Source organism: Micropterus dolomieu, linkage group LG06 (genome assembly GCF_021292245.1).
Source record: "Micropterus dolomieu isolate WLL.071019.BEF.003 ecotype Adirondacks linkage group LG06, ASM2129224v1, whole genome shotgun sequence".
NCBI lineage: Eukaryota > Metazoa > Chordata > Actinopteri > Centrarchiformes > Centrarchidae > Micropterus > Micropterus dolomieu.
Genome location: NC_060155.1, coordinates 25,422,504 through 25,434,902, shown reverse-complemented (window position 1 = coordinate 25,434,902; position 12,399 = coordinate 25,422,504). Strand labels below are relative to the sequence as shown.

The following is a 12,399-nucleotide window of genomic DNA, read 5'->3' as shown; positions in this document are numbered from 1 at the left end:
ACACCATGAGGTAATTCCTCCCTTGATAGCACTTCAGTGTTGTGACAATTAAACAGTTATTCTTAATTTGAAACATTAGTAATCATAATTGCAACCGACACTATGTGCCCAGAATATATAAGATTAACAATGTCCCACAACAGCAAAATGAAACACTTAAATAACACTCAGAATCACTTAATTAATTGCTCTAACAGTCGCATGCTGGGGCATCTTGAGACGAATCAAGATATTCTGGATATAGTTGATCTTTTAAGATGTCATTGCCTCCTGTGCTGCCTTATTTTAACCAACACCTATAACCTACTTACTATCTTTCTAAATGATCAGGTACCTCATCCTTTTGGATCATCGGCAACACAAAGTACAATGTTTTATTAAGATCTCTATTTCATCCCCATTTTGTGTAGGTAGATTTGTGTGTGTTTGTAATTATTAATTCTCACTTTTGGTTTGCTGTGCGCTGCCTTATGGATGAAGTACTGTGGGTGCGTGGGCCCTTTAAGAGTAACTTTTTCTTTCTTGTTCAACTCCACTCGTGATTCCAGCCCCTGCATGATTACCTACAGACCACAAAATGCACATGTTCGCTTTGTGTAACTCATGAGTCACTGGTATGGAAGAAAACAGTGTTCTCTACTCTCCCCAGGCAGGGTTGAGTCTTATAAGAATGTTTACAAGAACTTACTGACTCCACAGATTAGACTACAACTCATGGATAGTAATAGAGTCCAATATGATGTATCATTGGAGTCTAAACATCAGATAGATTTGTTGTTCTAGGTTAAGGCCAGTTAAAGATGACCTACGAGGGAAAACTACAGGAACTAGTGGGGAAAACAGAAACACAAAAGGGATCAAAAGATGTTCTCCTTCTGATTTGGTGTTGGCATTCGACGTGTTCACATGTTGTATGCTGGCACTGTATCTCCTCGGCCGGGCTCAATAAACCATGCTATGTTAAGTCTCTGAAATTTCTTCACACCTGAACCTGGCTACAATAATTCTTCAACAAACTGCAGTTCCCGAAAAGTTATTGCATTGCCCTAAATGCATTTTTAGATTAGCTTTCCCTTAAACATTTGCCCTGTTGAATATCTAGTGACTGGAAGCTTGTTATTACTGTTGAATCTTTGTATTTGACATGTTTAGTGTACTTTAGGTCTGGCTCTGTTTTCCTGGTTTAACAGCATGCGATGCTATTTTAAGCAACAGTATTCCGCTAAACTCTGTGGCAACAGTTTGGGGAAGGTTTTGAGTGAGAGGCGGCCTTCTGCTGCAAAAATTTATTGTGCTGCACAGTAGCATATTAAACGACGGTGCGATTAATCATAATGTTTTGGGGACCTGCTTAAACACCTGATAAAAGCTCAGAGGGTATGAAGTTCAAGTTTCTGCAGAAACAGAAAACAGCAGGATCTGTCCATGGTGCTGAAAACCAGTCTTTACCCTGCAGGACTCCAGGCTGCTTCACCCCAGCTTTTTATATCGTGATTCATTGTAAGTTTGTTTGCCCAAAATAGGGGATCCTGTGCTGTAACGGAGCTCAAGCGGTATGTAAGCCGGGAGACAGAAAGGCATGGGGGAGAGAGGGAGAGTCAGAGAGAGAGAGAGAGGTGAGGATGATGTCATCGTTTTCAGTCTGTGGCATGGAAGAGGCAGATGGCTGCAGCCTTTCCCCTTTTCCTTCACTCCTGTTTCCATCTCCACTTCCGTCCCCAACATCTGCCTCAGCGTCAGGACTCATAAAGGGCAAAGAGTGACAAACCGCAGAAGCAGGTAGGTTGTCTGCAGGTGGAGGAAACAAAGCGGAAAACCCCTCCGGTCGGCTGGATGTGAGCGGCACATCGACCGAAGGAGAAGTCCAACAAACGTGATATGGACCAAAATATCGGAGCAAGTACGAGGATACGTTCAGTCTTCTTTTTTGTCTTTATTCTGTATTATGAGCAGGCGGCAGTGTAGAGGAACTAGTCCTGCCCAGAAAGGAGGAGGAGTAGGAAAGACGCGCAGAAGGGTGTCGACGGAGAGAGGCAGGGGTAGAGGAGAAGAGGAGGGGAAGAGCAGTGGAAAAATAATAGAGTAATATTACAAGCTTCTAATAATGGCGGCTAAATCGGACGGGGTCCTGAAGATAAAGAAGAGCGACGTGGCCTTCACCCCTCTGCAGAACTCGGAGCACTCCGGCTCGGTGCAGGGGCTCCACCCGGGCGCTCAACCCGACTCTGCAGGCACCGGGGATGGAGACTTCGCCAACGGAGAGTCGCGGTGCTGCGGCGGGGGAGGCTCCAACTCGACGTGCCTTCGCCTGGGCAGGGAGCAGCAAAAATACACGGTGTGGGACTGCTTGTGGATCGTAGCCGCAGTGGCCGTGTATCTGGCCGATGTGGGCACCGACGTGTGGCTGTCGGTTGACTACTACCTCCGCCGCGACTACTGGTGGTTCGGCCTGACGCTCTTCTTCGTGGTGCTGGGCTCCTTCTCGGTCCAGCTGTTTAGCTTCAGATGGTTCGTCCACGACTTCAGCACCGAGGACGGCGCGGAATCCGCTGCCGACTGCTCCCACATGGATGGGAACAAGCTGCTGAGCGGCTCTGCCTCACACGGCGACGTTACCGCTCAACACCACCCGGCCACGCCGCAGAGACAGGCGTCGACCGCCAGCAAGAATACCACGACCAACAGCACCGCGAGCACGGCGGTGGGGAACAGGAGTAGGAAACGAACGGCCTACTACTCCTTCTGCGTCTGGTTCGGCCAGTCGGTCATCCACATCCTCCAGCTGGGCCAAATATGGAGGTAGGATGGAGGCCTTGGGATGGGTATCAATGATGATGCGTGTGTGTGTGTGTGTGTGTGTGTGTGTGTGGAATAAATGAATGAATGAGCAGAGGGCAGCTCTGACAGTAGTTGGCACTCTTGGCACCATGGTGGCCAACACTACAGCATGGCCACCAGCTGCCATCTTTAGCATGCTCCCCTCTGCAGGACCAACACACATATGATACTGTGGCTTTCGGGTCACTTCTCTTCTATATCCTTAGTGGCCCACAAAAGACAACACAAGCTAAACATGAATGATACTTTTTATGATATAAAAAACACAAGGAGCTGGCCCTGGCCATTCTGTCACACCTGATGTCAAGCAGTGAATGCTGCTGATGCTCTGGGAATCTTCCCTTTAGGTGTGATTGGAAAGAACTGCCATGTTTGGCCAAACAGCTTCTGGGTGGAGTCCTGAATTTGAATGAACCAAGATTCACAGGGGGGCATTTGACAACAGCTAGCCCACAGTCATTCTTTAATCTCTGTAGAAACAAAAATATCATGCAGTGGACAGTTCATGGAGAAGCAGAAGTGATCTATTACTTACCCTACCCTGTGGTGCACATGCTGGACAGTAACCAGTGGTGGCAGAAATGCTCCAGTTATTCAGTAGAAGTAGTAAATACACAAGCATTTATCAGCCAAAGAGAGAAAGGCATTTTTATTGCTGTAACAGTGCATCATATTATAAAAATTTATCATATTCTTTGTAATCTAGTACAATACAATTTAAATCTTCAAAGTAGCTAGTAATTACAGTTTATTTTACAGTTATTTAGCGTTCATGTAATGACGCATCAGTCGATTGCTGAAGCTGCCAATTCCCCCAGAATCAGAGCACATGGCCTCGGAGTCCTCAGCGGGAACTATAGCCCTAGCTGCAGCCAAAGTATTACTGTCGGCTTGACCTGTCCTGGGCTGCACGTAGTCCTGGGACTTCAAGTCTGCCTTGTGACATTTACAGTGTAGTGTGTAATACTCTATATAGTACCATCACTTAATTCATGCTGGGATCACAGCACCCCAGATTATGCTTCTGGCACTGGAATGTCTGTGAACCTGTACATTTGTAAGACAGTTTATTCATAAATTTAAACCTATTTTGTCCAACAGTGGTACAATGGGAGGATTTGCTGCTTTTGTCAGTTTTATATTATACTGTTGTTAACTTAATTTGTTGGTCAGACACATTTAAAAATGTCAGCTCGGACTCTGGGAAGTTGAAATGGGCATTTTTTTTCACCATTTCCTGACATTTGTAACACAAAATGATAAATTGAAAAAGATAATCAACCGATGAATCGAAATTGCAATCATTTGTTGATCGCAGCCCAAATATATCACCTGATGTGAATCAGAGTTTGTGTCAAAGATCTCTGCACAGTTACACTTACACATTATCTACAAAAACTGGCTGGTTTAAGGCTTTCCCTGAAGAGTAAAGGCTGTATTTGTTGTGACTTTGGTGATACTCCATTTAATGTTTTATTGCTATATGATTTAAGGACAATGCTGGAGAGTAAAATGTCAATCTTTGCTGACTTCTTCTGGTTGGATGATTATAAAAGACGAGTTGAGTTTGAGAAATGTGTGAAATATGTTTTTGTGACAGATCATATTTCTAGAATTTCAGAGAAGAGTTCTGTGTTTACAATATAATATTTTATTTAAGAAGTTGTTACATTACAACAGACGGTCTATGTGGTCTGGGTATTTGGATGTCGTTAACACAGTAGAGAATGAGGAGGGTGGATATGTGATGTACTGTATGCTTAAGATTTTTGTAGAGCATTTCATTTTATGGCAAAGGGATTATCGCAAAAATACTGATGGGTATATTAAATGGTTGGACGCTTAATTGGTGAAAATGTTTGACATTCTATGCACTATTATATAAAGAGACAAATTCTCACATTTTAGATGCTGGAACCAGAATTATTGGCATTTTTGCTTGATGTATGACTATTACATTGATTATCAAAATTGCTGCGAATTAGTTTTATGTAGATTTACTAATAAATGAACTGATTTATTAACAAATTGTTTCAGCTCTATATACAACCCATCCAGCACCATTCTTCCTGTAGGTAGTTCAGTGGAACTGTGTTAGCTTCTTATAATAATCTAATAACTCTCCAGAATTCAAAAGAAAAACTAATTACTACTGACTAAAACGTCATCCCCAATGCTTTCTGTTATTTCCCTCTATTCTCTCTCTTTTTTATCTTATCTCGTGTGACACAGGCAAAGTTTTCACTCAAATTGAAACATGTGACTTTGTGCAGCTGTTCGCAGAGCAGCTTTAAGCATTGAGTTATGAGAAGCAGGTCTGCTGTCTATGTGTTACTATCTTTGATAGACATACGGTATTGCAAAAGTTTAAGCAGGAAAAATGCAGTAAAGTAAAAATGCTTTCAAAAATAGACAGTGGGTTGTTGTCTTGCCATTATCTCCACCATGCTTCACAGATGAGCTTGTGTGCTTTGGATCACACTTTGGGTTTTCCATTACGTTGATAAAGGTTTATCTTGGTCTTTTGAAGGGTAGACTACGATACTTTCAGCCCTGCTTTCTGGAGGCTGTTGGTGATGTCGCTGACTGTTAGAGGTTTCTTCGCAGCTCTTAACAATGTTTCCTTCAGCAACTGCTGCTGTTTTCTGTGGCCCACCTGTCCGCTGTCTGTTGCTAGTAAAGCAGTGTTTTGTTTTTTCTTTTTCAAGACTTTCCAAATTGTTGTATTTGTTATTCTCATGTTTTGTGTTTATGGTTCTCAGCTTCCAGATTTCTTGATTTTGTCGCATAGATAGTTCTCTGAGGCGGCGCAGTGGTGCAGTGGTTAGCACTGTCGCCTCACAGCAAGAAGATCACTGGTTCGAACCTTTGTCGTTCCAAGAGTTTGCATTTGTGGAGTTTGCGTGTTGTCTGCGTGGGTTCTCTCCAGGTGCTCTGGCTTCCTCCCACTGTCCAGACATGACTAGGTTAATTGGTGTCTCTAAAATTGTCCTTAGGTGTGAGCACGAGTGGTTGTTTGTCTATGTGTGGCCCTGCGATGGACTGGCGACCTGTCCAGGGTGTACCCCGCCTTTTGCCCGATGTCAGCTGGGATTGGCTACAGCCTCCCGTGAGCCTGTACGCAGGATGAGTGGTTGACGATGTATGGACAGTTCTCTGGTCTTCATGTTGGTTTACATTTCTGATTATAAAACCATGGCAAAACCAAGGCTACGCACTTGCCACATTTTCATGTTTGAACTATCAATGCAACAGGAAGCAGCTGAGCAAACACCTGTCGTGTTCAGGGGGACATGTGTGGGACATGTTCCCACACTTTTGCTCACCTAAAAATCAGGGTGTTTTTCAAAACTACACTTTTTTTTGCTTTTCAAGGGCAGTGTAAATGCTCTTCCTAGTGGAATTATACAGCTGATTGGCAAGAGTTACAAAAAAAGAAATTACTGCTTTGTAAATGGAGTAGATGGTAAAAGCCATAAATGTATCAATACACAGAAGGAAAATTACTCAATTCTGAAACTTTGTGTGTCAAACATCATAATGTCCTCTATACAAATGAGTTATTCCCAACAAGGAAGATGACATCAACAAATGTGATTTTTTCTTAAAAATCCTCTTAACATAAACCAGAACATATGCATAAGACTTACAGTCCTTATATCATTTTATCATTATTCAAAGAAAGGAAATAAGTAAATAAATGATGCAACTGAGTTTGGACTTGGAGATTACGGTGACTCCAAGGGCTCAGTGAGGAATATCATTTTTTTTTTTTTTTTGAAGACTAGCCTACTTTGCGTGTGCTCGCAATACGTTTGCTTTCCCTCGAAATATGTTTTGTGTTACCTTTCTTTTTCCGAGCCATAGCTGTGTATGCTCAGCTGCTCTCAGCGCAACACTCCAGCTTATTGAATTTTACTTTGAACGGAGTATTTCCTATGTTGATATAGTTGCCTATACAGGTGAACATACTTCAGATAGGGGTTGCACTATTAAGCTACGCATTTTATAATGCTCCAGCTCTGCCATTCTCACTCCAGTATACACATCGGCTGTCTCATGTAGTGGCATATTGTAAATTACCGTCTTATTTTTGCGGGCCTGACTGATAGTGAAAAGCTCATAAAATAACCTACAGGAGAAGTGCTTCCACAAGTTTCCAGGTTTCCTTTATGGATGCATTAAAAATAACAAAAGATTCACAGTCACTTTGGTTTAATGTAATCAACATTTGACTGCTGCATTAAAAATAAACAATAAAGGGCATTCTTTCTTTTGGCTGGCCAGCATGTCGACTGTCACAGGTCTTATGCCGAATTTTGCCTGCCTGCTGATAATTGTATGAAAATGTATTAAAGTTCTGCTTTTAAACGCTATAATATTCTTTGCGGGGTTCATCAATAGTGATAAATGATCAGTATATATTTTATGAACATTAAGAATCGTTAATATATTGTTACAATTAGTAAAAGTAGCCTACCATTTCTTGAGATTCAGCAACCCTACTCTAACCCTATTCAACTAACCCTAACCCTGTTATACATGGTTGCATTTTAGCTCCTGTTCATACTAGACTTGTTACAAACAAACCAAGAGGAGTAAACATCAAATTATCAAACTGACATGTAACTCATTGATTGACGTGGGGAATTCAAATTCCAGTGACTTTTAAAGTGACAGTTTAACTTTAATGCTTCTGATGTGAATAATTCTGTTCTTTGGCATCACAAAGAGTTCACAAAGAAATAACTGATTAGAAGCATTATTATTGTTTTTAGACTGCAAATCAACCGCATGTTATGAATGTTGACATAGAGACAGGATGAAGAAGAAGCGTCTTGTACAGTAATGATTCAGGGCTCATTACTGTGGGATCGTTGTCACACACTTTTTAATGGATTTAATGAACGGATAAAGTACACTGAGTACAAGCACAGCATTTTTAACAGCTTTGAACTTATTAATCAGGGAAAAAACCCACGCTGAGGCGCATACTTGGTTACCAAATTATTTGCAGTGATTTATTATTATACAGATCAATTATAAGATCGAACAGATTTCACAATCAGCTGATGAATTTATTAGTAGTTTAGCTTTTGAAATAATGCTAAAATCCAACATCTGTTATCATAAAATCCTGTGGTTGGTTTGTTTGAAATCTAAACTCCTGACAAAACTAATTAGAACATATTGGGGGGGTACTAAGGGGTTGGAATCAACAACAATACAAACATCCGTTCAGTGTCCACCCTGGTGCTGTTTGCTGCGAGAGACAAGAACCTCTTGGCAGTGGTTCGGGTTCGTCTCTGTACAAGATACAGATGTGGTCTGTAGTCTTACATTTTTGCCACGATCAAACAAACTTTATTAAAAATATTCCACTAATCAACAAAAATGCATGTTTAGTCAGGCAGATTGTGTCCAAAGTTGTTACTGGAGAGAACCATGGGCCTTGGGCAGCCACGCCCTCTGCCTCCCCCTCCCCGTTCGCTCTACAGACTGTATCTCAATGTGAGATACTTCTTTCATCCCCCCACTCAGAGAATCACAACACAACCTGATACGTCTACAAGCCATTGGTGATACAACAGATAGCAAGCACAAGGACTCTGAGGTGTTGTCTAAAAACTCTGAGGAGACCCAACAGGAGTGTGTTCATGTCATGCACTGGGAACTATTCCAAGAAGACTACAGGGATGACACTGATGGTCTCTCTCTAACTACATTACAGGCTAAATCAGTTTCTAGAAGGACAGCACCTCCAAAAAGATAGGCTTTCAGAACAAAACACCAAGGAGACCAAAAACCTTTTTCAACAGACCGAAGAGGGCCTTCACAGCATCATTGGAGGTCTCCCAGCAGCCTAGGTCTATAGCAACATCAAGGATGGTTAAGGGCTCCTAACTATAAGCTTTATCAAAGAGGAAAGTCCTAAGCCTACTCTCAAATGTGTATATGGTGTCTGGCTCCCAAACCCAACCTGGTTCCACAAGAGAGGAGCTTGATAGCTGAAGGCTCTGGCTCCCATTCTACTTTTGGAGACTCTAGTGCAGTGCTCTAGTGGCATAAGGGACAAATGGTCCAATGCCATAAAAGTTTTACCATGTAGCTAAAAATCAGGTCTGAAATCATGTGATATCAAAGATAGAATTACTAAAACTTGCTTGATAAAATGGATATCATTCTATCAGTTGTGTTGGGGGGAATATGTACTGTACACAAAAAGTAGCATTTAAAGGGCAATGCTGGCCTCACTTGAAGGCTGAACATGAGACTGAATGACCTGGCTTTCCTTCTCAGTAGATGTGAGTGAAGCCGGCAGAACTGGGACACCTTCAGTTACAGTGTAAATGTAGCCTGAGTGACAGGTTAACAAGTCTAATCTGTATCTGTAGACTTACAAAGACCAGCACCAACATACACACAGTGAGAAATGTCTCAGGTCCATCTGTCCATGGACATGCTGCAACTTTAATGCCCTCAGCCCAGATTTAATTTTCAACTTCTTTATTGACAATGGAGCTTCATTTCACGGCCCATTAGCGCGCTGCTAAATGGCTGCCGTGTGTTGGTGATATTTCAGAGATAGAAAGAGACAGAGAATGGAAATGAATGAGGGAGACTGACAGAGAGAGTCACACAAAAATGTAGGCCACAGACAGACTAAAAAGTAATAATGAATTCACTTCATTAAATGAGCTCTTGCCTCAGGTCTGGAGAAGTACAGTTGGAGTTGGATTGCCAGGAGCTGCAGTGTGTGTGATTTTCATGTTGCAATCCAGTATTTTCTAATGAAATTGCATGCCGAAACTATTATTCAAACTCAGATCTGAAGAAGCCTCTTGGATGAGAGGCGAAACATCTTCATGTATGTTCAGCCAAGTCCAGTTGCCCTTGATTTCAACCTTCTTTGGATAACTATGACCTGGATGACGGAGAACCTTCACAGACAGATTATTTAAACTATATAGCAGAGAATCTATTTCTGTGTCTCCACAAAAAAAGTTGATATTCACCAGCTCTAAAAGTTTATTATAGACAGAAGTGTTACAAATTAAAGCTAATTAAAATAAATTCAAGCAAATTCAAGCCATGCTCCATCTGCAAATCAGGATTTGAGAAATTTGTAAGCACTGTACAAGTTTGATGAGTGTCCTTATTTTGTGCGCACTCAGTCTGAAGTCTGCTTTCACTGTTTCCTCCAGCTGTTACTTAACTTAAAATGGGTAAGGTAAGGTTATGTTACATTAGGTGGAGTTGAGTTAAGTTAGAGTAACTTAAATGCAGCTGATAATCTTGTTTTTGCCGTCTGCCAGTGGTTTAATTTCTCATCTTGCTACAGTGATGTACACTGTACACTGTGACTTCATTTTTGGGTGTGGTTACAGGTGCAACAGAGCACACTTCTGACCACACCAAAATAGAGTCAGGTTAGAGGTGAAACCAGAGAGGACTGTAAAACTGTAAAACTGCAAACACAAGAAATGAGGGGAGAGAGACAAAGGGAATGACATGCAACAAGATCTCTGTCCTCAACCAGGACCATTGCAGTTCATGGTCGGCATGTTAACCCCTAGGCCACAAGAGTGCCCCAACTAAAGCTAAGCTATACTGTGTTTAACAAAAATTGTGTCCCCATCCACACTACTGTGTTTTCGTTTTAAAACAGAAGCCTCTTGCTATGTCTGCACAAAACGGAGAAAACAGAGAAGTTAGAAAACGATGACAACCCCGTCTTTCGTATTGAAACTCTGGAGAGCGTTTTAGAGAAGACAGGCAAAAACGGAGAACTTTAGAAACGATGACGCAGACGGTCACGTTTGGCTTGGCTGATTGGGTCTTTTAAGTCTTATTAAAGTAGAAACATGATGCTACAAGTTTTTGACTTGGTATTTTTATTTAAATATTTTGTACCATGCAAATAACACTTAAAACCTACACTTGTACTGTGTATGTCGCCGTATTTACTTTGCAACGACTCCCAGACGCTTTTAACTCTCGTGTTACATTCATTAACAGTCCCAGCTCGTTCTTGGTCCATGCAAATCCGGTGTGGTTCTTTGTCTGTAGTACTTTATTCTTTCGCCAAATCTTCTGTAACTACGGAATAGACCATCTGCTTCACGTTTACACTGGCACGTGCATGCCCAGTGTATGTGAACGGCCACTAGATGTGCATTTTCACACCTACTTTAAGATGTGCAAAATCAGTGCAGGTCCTCTCTTTTTGATACAAAGTGTGTGGGTCCATGTGCTGCTGAACTTGCTGAAACGTGTTGTCTGCATTGTGATACTCTATACAGTCCATAATCATTATTTTGCATCAATAGGAAAAGATTTTGGTTTGGATAAAGGGCACTATGGGACAATCTGACTTAGTTTGCCGTTTTTCCACTAGTGGATGGGGAATTTTGGGTTTCATCTCAAAATTGGTCAATGGTCCTGAATGGGCCTATATCACTATCAGGATCTTTCTTTGTCCAGCCTGGCTGCTCACAACCCCCAATGCACCTCTGCAACAGCATTGTTTTAGGCTATACAGGTGCTGGTCATATAATTAGAATATCATCAAAAAGTTGATTTTTTCAGTAATTCCATTCAAAAAGTGAAACTTGTATAATGTATACATTCATTCCACTCAGACTGATATATTTCAAGTGTTCATTCCTTTTAATTTTGATGATTATAACTGACAACTAATGAAAACCCCAAAATCAGTATCTCAGAAAATTAGAATATTGTGAAAAGGTTCAATATTGAAGACACCTGGTGCCACACTCTAATCAGCTAATTAACTCAAAACACCTGCAAAGGCCTTTAAATGGTCTCTCAGTCTTGTTCTGTAGGCTACACAATCATGGTGAAGACTGCTGACTTGACAGCTGTCCAAAAGACAACCATTGATACCTTGCACGAGGAGGGCAAGACACAAAAGGTCATTGCTAAAGAGGCTGGCTGTTCACAGAGCTCTGTGTCCAAGCACATTAATAGAGAGGTGAAGGGAAGGAAAAGATGTGGTAGAAAAAAGTGTACAAGCAATAGGGATAACCGCACCCTGGAGAGGATTGTGAAACAAAACCCATCCAAAAATGTGGGGGAGATTCACAAAGAGTGGACTGCAGCTGGAGTCAATGAATACCAGTAAATTTTAGAGCACTTCATGCTTCCTGCTTCCTGCTGCTGACCAACTTTATGGAGATGCAGATTTCATTTTCCAACAGGACTGCACACAGTGCCAAAGCTACCAGGACCTGGTTTAAGGACCGTGGTATCCCTGTTCTTAATTAGCCAGCAAACTCACCTGACCTTAACCCTATAGAAAATCTATGGGGTATTGTGAAGAGGAAGATGCGATACGCCAGACCCAACAATGCAGAAGAGCTGAAGGCCACTATCAGAGCAACCTGGGCTCTCATAACACCTGAGCAGTGCCACAGACTGATGGACTCCATGCCACGCCGCATTGCTGCAGTAATTCAGGCAAAAGGAGCCCCAACTAAGTATTGAGTGCTGTACATGCTCATACTTTTCATGTTCATACTTTTCAGTTGTCCAACATTT

The 12,399-nt window shown here is 41.8% G+C and overlaps 1 protein-coding gene across 1 annotated transcript in view; it reads left to right on the top strand.

The window, feature by feature from the left end:
* The first annotated feature begins 1,638 nt into the window (after window positions 1-1,638).
* Window positions 1,639-12,399, top strand: part of xkr4 (XK related 4) — a 21,934-nt gene continuing 11,173 nt past the window's right edge. Inside the window, exon 1 of the mRNA XM_046052988.1 lies at window positions 1,639-2,799. Coding sequence (XP_045908944.1) covers window positions 2,105-2,799 — 695 coding nt within the window. The 5' untranslated portion in view covers window positions 1,639-2,104. The remainder of the gene's footprint in view (window positions 2,800-12,399) is intronic.